The sequence below is a fragment of the Chrysochloris asiatica genome, unplaced genomic scaffold, assembly GCF_000296735.1.
Source record: "Chrysochloris asiatica unplaced genomic scaffold, ChrAsi1.0 scaffold00051, whole genome shotgun sequence".
Classification (NCBI taxonomy): Eukaryota; Metazoa; Chordata; class Mammalia; order Afrosoricida; family Chrysochloridae; genus Chrysochloris; species Chrysochloris asiatica.
This window is the reverse complement of record NW_006408569.1, coordinates 14,619,642-14,627,188: the sequence shown is the minus strand read 5'-3', so window position 1 is coordinate 14,627,188 and position 7,547 is coordinate 14,619,642. Positions and strand designations below refer to the sequence as shown.

Here is a 7,547-nt window from a genome sequence, read left to right as displayed (position 1 = left end):
AGATGAGGCTTTCTGCTCCCGTAAACATTTACCGCTTCGGAAACCCTATACAGGATCACTATGAGTCAGAACCGACTCCATGTCATACCACCACCACCACTAATCTTCATAGAAGACAAAAAATGCTATCATCACAAATTTCAACTTTATATATTGTGAATATGTCAATATACATTTATAATTATTGCTTCATACAATTGTCTTAAATCATAGGGAAAACAGTTACAACAACAACAAAAATACACAAATATTGTATTTTATATTTGCCTATGCTGGTGTGCTTTATTTCTTTGTGCGTTCTATTCATATCAGCCTGAAGGATTCTTTAGCATTTCTTGTAGGACCCATCCAACCAATGAGGGGAAGTTTCCGTTTGAAAGCAAAAAAAAAAAAAAAAAAAGAAACCCCAGAGACCATGGGTAAACATAAGAGTGAAATTGTAGGGAGAATTTAGGGACTTCATGGTTCAATTGCATGGTTTTCTTCATGGCAGGAACTCCAAGTTCATCTACTTAGCATAAGGAGGGAAGTCTGCAGACATTTGAGGACTACATAAAAGGTTTAAAGTAGCAACTGAGAGTTATGGGAGTAGGAGCTTAGCCAAGAGCAGCTCCCATGTACCCACCTACCCTCCACTCCTGCGGTTGGAAATTCATCCTCTGTGGCTGGGCGTTGTCCTGCGGCTCTTGGAAACCCCTTCTGAGGGTTCACTACACTCCAAGAGGACGCCATGTTAAGTATGGGAGGTGAGTCTCAGGCAGAACTGGGATCCGCTCCTAGCGGCCCTCAATGCAGGGGCGCCAGTTGGTCCCAGCAGGCCTTGCGACGTAAGTCAGAGTTCTGTGACGTGACACGGCGCCGTCGCCTTGGAGGGGTTGACGGGGTGAGGGAGTCGGCTTCAGTCTTTGTGAGGAGGACCAAGGCTTGGGGTAGAAAAGAGACTGAGGGGCGGGCCAGGACTGAGCGAGGAGTGAACTAGGACTGAGCAAAGAGTTGAGGGGCTGATTGGTTGGCCACCATCGCCTGTAACAGCCGCCCCAGAGGTGTTCCCTGGGGCAGGTCGGATTTACTAGGCCGCAGCTGCCATGGCGATAGATTTCCATGATCGTCAGAGTGGGTTCCGCCACAGGGAGGTGATAAGGTTCATCAACAGTGAGATTATCATGAATGATGGCGGCCCCGAATTTTATGTGGCCTTCCGCTCGCAGCCCTGGACAGAAGTGGAGGACCGACTTAGTACCGTTGTGGTAGACTCGCAGGTGCCCCGCACCATCAAGAGGGCCTGTGCTTGGAGTGCGCTGGCCCTGAGTGTGCGTGCGACCGCTAGGCAGTGGGAGCAGCAGGCACGCCAGGTGCTGAGTATGCAGGAGAAGATGGAGGGGCAAGAAGAGTTGTCTTTGGCGAAGACCGCAGAGCTGCAGCGACTGCGTGAGGAACACGAGGAGGCCAAGAAGCGGCTGTATTCCACACGGGCTGCCCTGGAGCAGGCCCTGAGTAAACGCAACATACTGCATGGGCAGCTGCTCCAGACAGAGAGATCGACCCAAGGGGTCCCACTACCCTTGGATACAGTACCTCAGCCCCAAGCCCAGCCGCAGGGGGCCGAAGCGTGGACCCTGAATGCAGACCAGTATGGAAATACTATTGCCATGGGGGCACAAGGCTGGCTGCATGGGGAATCTCCCATGGTAGGCACAGCACCTATGGCCTACATGCCCAGTCCACCGAATCCTTTCACCCCAGTAATTCAACACCCTTTGCCAATGCCAGGGCCACAGCCATTCCCATTCCATGTACCACACCCAGTGGCTCCTGTAGTAGTCACGGGAGCAGAATCGACAGCAACCCCACTTCAGATGCCACCTCAAGGGCTATACCAACCTCACCTATATGCTCTGATGGACTTTCAGGCACACACGCCTCCTCTGTGGAACCAGAGTTACTATGGCCAGGGGGAATGTCTTTACACCCCCCACGGCACGGCTCCCCTGGGAAACAGCAAGTTTAACAGTCAGGAAGAAAGTCCAAAGAGGTTCCAGGAGACAGCCCCCCTGGGGAACAATAGTAGCCTCCATCAGGAGGAAGGTCCAGGGAGGTCCCAGAAGACAGAGCCCTTGGGGGACAGCAAAAGCCATGATGTGAGAGACAGCCCAAAGAAACAGAAGCCTCAGGGGCAAAAGGCCGAGCCACCAAATGGGAAAAAAGCCTCAGAATCCCAACAGTGGGAGAAGCCTGCCCATGGCAGCAGTACAGCCATTTGGAAGTGCCAGTCATGTGGATGGAAGAATTTTTCATGGCGCACGGCCTGCTATAAATGCAAGGAAGTCTACAGAACAGATGACAGCGGAGACCTTGACCCAGGACAAGCTCCTCACTGATCTCAGCATGGTGAGTAAGAATGAAGACACACTCCACAGTAAAATCTATTTCCTGAGGCTCCTTTCTGATGCAAAGAAAAATAATTAATGGAAAATTTGATAACTAAAATGATCATTTAGAAAATGAAACAATCCATTATTATATTACCCAGTTTAGTCACTTTGTTATTATTTTGGGTACACACTCACCCACATAAATACACAGTTTAATCTTTTCATTCATTGAGTTTAATAAAGAGGGACCACTTTTGAATACTGCACTAACTCTTTCAATAGGAGACTTCTTCTAAATGTACTTCGATTTTCAGGTGGTGGATTCTGGATGACGGATGGTGATTGGTTTACACCCTTGAGAAGTTGAAGACATGAAGCTTTTCCAGTTTTCACCTTAACCTGTTTGCCCACCCCTACTCTCCTGCCCTTTCCCCCTCTTTTCTGCTTTATCGTTAACCTCCTTTTCCCAAAAATGTGTATTTTTAGAATTTCAAGTTATATTGTATGTTAGGAGCACTGCTTCTCTTGGAAAATGCTGTTATTCCTCTGTAAACGACTATACATCATAATATTTGTTAGCTTAAAAAACCCCAACATTATAGGGGAGGTCCTGTTTTTGTGCTTCTGAGCTCCAGGGATCTTAATTGTTGAAGAAGTTATACCTGTCACATTAGAAAATCTCTCAAGAGTTGAAAGAAACAACACCTCAACTCTGAGTGACCTTCAGCTGAGTGAGCCCCCAACTGACTGGAACTGAGAAAAGTGAGAGGCAAGGGAAAAGATGTTTTGACACATTTTAGGGGGAAAGGAGTCCTGGTGTGGTGCTTTAGGGTAAGCACTGGACTGCTAACCACAAGGTCAGCAGTTAAGACCCACCTGCAACTCCTCAGAAGCGAATCCATGTCACCTAACAACAACAAGGGGGTGGGGAAAGGGGAGAGTCAACTGATTTTATTAGAACTTAATTTCTCAGTTTGGACAAGAGATTAAGTTGTAAGAGTTGAGGGGGAGATTGTAGTATTAAATCCTACAAATGACAGCAAATTTGAGGAATTTGATTTAATTTATTAAACAGATAGTCAGAATTAGATGTTATTATCTGGTGCACACATTATGACACGATGTGGGGAGTTTGGTTAAATGACACAGAGAGCCTAATTTTATTACAGAGGTGATTCCCTTGCCTTGCATGCAGTGTGGCCTTCAGGTAAAGCCAATGGAAATAACATCCTAATCCATTTATGCAGTTCCGGGGGCAACATAAAGAGACTTTCATGGAAGGACTTGAGTGTGAACTGCTGAACTTGAGCTCATTGATCCCAAGTGAGACAAATGAGCAGTGGTAAAGATCAGAAAGGACTTTTCTAGTACTCTGCTGAATTCCTCCCTTGAGCGGGAAAGTGGCCTACAGGCCTGGCTGAAAAAACCCACTGGCCTGGGAGGCAATATTGGATACCCTCTGGAGCCCTCAGCCTTGGACTGTCCTATCTCAACCACCTTTCCATACAACAGCAGATGAAAAACAAAGTAGATTCCAATGACAATGGAGCCACAATGCTATGAGATGAGAACTGGACTAAGGCATGCCCTCTTGAGTATGCTCCTAGATCCCTTCTTTGTCACTTGATGTGTTCTCTGCAGGCTCTCTGCTTCCCTAAAGCAGCTGCTACAAGGCAAGGAAGGAACAAAAGGGGAGCCCAGTGCATAGGTTAGGTTGGCCTCTAGTCTGAAGAAAATGTTCCCCCTTAATATTCCACCTACATCAACAAGATCAACTTTTGTCTGGAATTTGTTTCAAATTCCTAACTACTAATAAAGTGTGTGCTTTACCTGCTGTGTATTCTATGTAGTGTGTACCTCAGGACAACTTTACTGAGCGGCGACAGTTTATACCTCCATATTCCCTCCACCCAATGAAGTGAAGCAAGTTCAATCTCATTCATTATTAAAGGGTCTCTCCTCTTCTTGAGAACTACCTAAGAATTATTGCTGAGGAAGAGATTCTATGGAAGGGCTTTCAATCTATCATGGTTGCCCATGTTACCCTTACTGTTCATATCCACATGCATGGTCCCTTGGAGGTGGGCATCTCTGGCTTCTGAGTCAGCAGGTCATGGCTGGGTGGGACATCTCTGCTTAGACTGTGAGCCCTAGTGCCTGGGTTCCAGGCTCCCTGCATGTACCAAGAAGCTATTCCCTTGAGGTGCTGTCTCTCTGAGGCCTGCTGAGGACTCATAGGTAGAAATTTATCTTCTGTCTTTCTGCTTCCAAGGCACAGTCCTCTCTCACACTCCTGTATAGAATCCCATCAAGGTGCTTAGGATTCTAGAAAGCAGCCAGTCTGTAGAATGTGGGCTAACAAAATAACGGTTCCATGAGGCAAGGGAGTGTGGAGGCTGGTATATACAGACAAGGGTGAGAGCAGAGATTAGAGTGATGATTGCATGAGGGTGGAACACAAGAGAAAGCAGCCCATGAGGAACATGAAACACAAAGCTAAACTTTCTGGGTTAGGTTGTGGTCCTCTTGGGTATGCTGATTGCTGATTGTTGTTGTTAAGTGCTGTCAAGCCGGTCCCGACCCATAGCGACCCTATATAGGGTTTCTGAGGAGCATCTGGTGAGTTTGAACCACTGACCTTGCAGTTCAACCAACTTTGCAGTCCAGCACATTAGCCCACAGTACCACACCAGGACTTCCTGCTGATAACTCCCTGGAATTTTGGGAAGATGGGACACAGATGTGAGTTGGAAATGTTCCAGCATAATCCATTTTGTAGTACCAGCAGGTCATTCTAGATCTTATTTCATTTATAGCTTCAGAGTGGACTCTGCACACTATTGGCATAACTTTTGGTCTACATGAAAGTAGATCTTTGTTTTATATGGATTTTATATAGTTTACTATGTATAGTCGTTCAGGGCTGATCTTTTTCAAAGCAGCCTGTATATTTTGACCTGAATCATTGAGGCTGCCTGTTTAAATCACTATGTTCTTTTGGACTGGGCGCATACAAGTAGAGGCATCAGGTTTCCATGGCCAGGGTCTGGGGGTTTGGAACCAATGAGACCTGAATTGGGATACTTGCTCTGCTGTTCACTAGTTATGTAACCTTGAGTAACTTACTGAACGTCTCTAAGTCCCAACAAGTGTCAATTCCCTTTCCTTAGCCTCAAGGTTCTTCTCTGAATGCTGTGATAATGACTGTAAGGGATTGTTAATTATGTTGTTAGGTGCCACCAAATCCTGGTTCAGACTCATAAAGACCTTATGCACAACAAAATGAAACACTGCCTGGTCCGGCACCAGCCTCAAAATTGCTATGCTTGAGCCAGTTGTTGCTGCCACTGTGTCAATCCATCTTTTTGGGGGGTCTTTCTCTTTTTCATTGACTCTCCACTTTACCAAACATGATGTCCTTCTCCAGAGACTGGTCCCCTCCTGACAACATGTCCAAAGAATGAGAGACAAAGTGTCACCATCCTTGCTTCTAGGGAGCATTCTGGCTGTACTTTTTCCAAGACAGATTTGTTTGTTCATTTGGCAAGTCCATAGTACTTTCAATATTCGTCTCCAACACCAGAATTCAAATGCATCAATTTTTCTACTGTCTTCCTTATTCATTATATGAGATGAATGGAAATACCATGACTTGGACTAGGTTCATCTTAGTCCTCAAAGTATCACCTTTACTCTTTACGTTAAAGTGGTCTTTTGCAGCAGATTTGCCTAATGCAATACATCCTTTGATTTCTTGCTGCTGCTTCCATGAGCACTGATTGTGAACCTCAGCAAAATGAAGTGTTTGACAACTTCAGTCTTTACTCATTTATCCTGATGTTATTTACTGGTCCTGTTGTAAGGATTTTTAGTACTGAAGGCTGTTTGATCTTCTTCAGTAAGTACTTTAAGTCCTGTTCACTTCCAGCAAGCAAGATTGTGTCAATTGCATATCACAGGTTATGCAGGTAAGAGTTCGTACTGAATTATTAATGATATTACAGTAAGAGTTACTGAATGCTTGCTATGTGTCAGGCACACTAAGTACATTATCTCTTTTGGTGATTGTAAGGTTTAATAGGTACCTCTATTAATAGTTCTTGGAAGTGGGTATAATTATTTCTAATTTTATTGGTGTAATAACTCAATACTCAATTTTGGAAACTGGTGAAGCTTGGCTTCAAAATGAAATCTTACTGGTTCCCATGTCTATGTTTCTTTCATTTCATCACATTGCCTTAGCATTTTACCCTTACTAAGAAATATTGGAGTCCTGGTGTGGCACTGTGAGATAATGCACTGGACCAAAAGGTCAGTTTGCAAGGTTGGTGGTTTAACCTCACCAGCCGTTCTTCAAAAACTCTATACAGGGTTTCTATGAGTCAGAACCCACTTCTAGAATCTAGAAGTGATCATTATTGTCCTCAAGGACCTCCTATTCTATTAGAAGAAATAAGACCAAACTGTAGTTCTCAACCTTCCCATAAATTGTTGTTGTTAAGTGCCAAGTCGGCTTCGACTCTTAGTGACCCTGAATAGGGTTCCCAAGGAGTGGCTGGTGCGTCTGAATGATCAACCTTGCAGTTAACAGTCCAGTGCTTATCCTACAGTGCCACACCAGGACTCCTCCCATCAATTATTCTACCATAAATTATTTTGGCCTTTAGATGCCAGGTTTTGAAAGAGCCTATCAAAGAGTGTTAATCAATAAATAATATTTCCTATTTAAATTCTAAAAGCATATATGACTATGACGTTCTCTCATACAAAGTTGCTGTAATTCCAACTATAAGGAGTCACCTTTTTGTGTGAGAATTCAATGAGTAAATTTTAAAATGTACTCATGTTTAGAACACAAAACAGTCCTTAGACTATAATAAGTGCTCAGTAAATATTGTTATTATGTGCAGCTTAATCAAAGGCAAATGGACCACTTTACTAAGTTCTTTGTAATATTTTAATACCTCAGAATCCCTCGATACTACTGTTTTGAACTTCTAGGCATTTTGGAAATACAAGATACAAACCATGTCTGTAGAAAGCTAATAGTTGGGTTTTGTTTTTTTTTTTTTTACTTCTTAAAGTTTTTGTTGTGAATTGAGTGATAGTTTACATCAGAGAACATCAACCTTACACTCATCCCATCATACTTCATCTCATTGCAATTTGCTTCCA

General features: G+C 44.1%; 1 protein-coding gene across 1 annotated transcript; it reads left to right on the top strand.

The window, feature by feature from the left end:
- Positions 1-1,085: 1,085 nt before the first annotated feature.
- Positions 1,086-2,378, top strand: LOC102823452 (testis-expressed sequence 13A protein-like). Its single transcript, XM_006862876.1, has one exon. It carries the CDS (start codon positions 1,086-1,088, stop codon positions 2,376-2,378), a length of 1,293 nt encoding a protein of 430 aa, XP_006862938.1.
- The last annotated feature ends 5,169 nt before the right edge of the window (positions 2,379-7,547 follow it).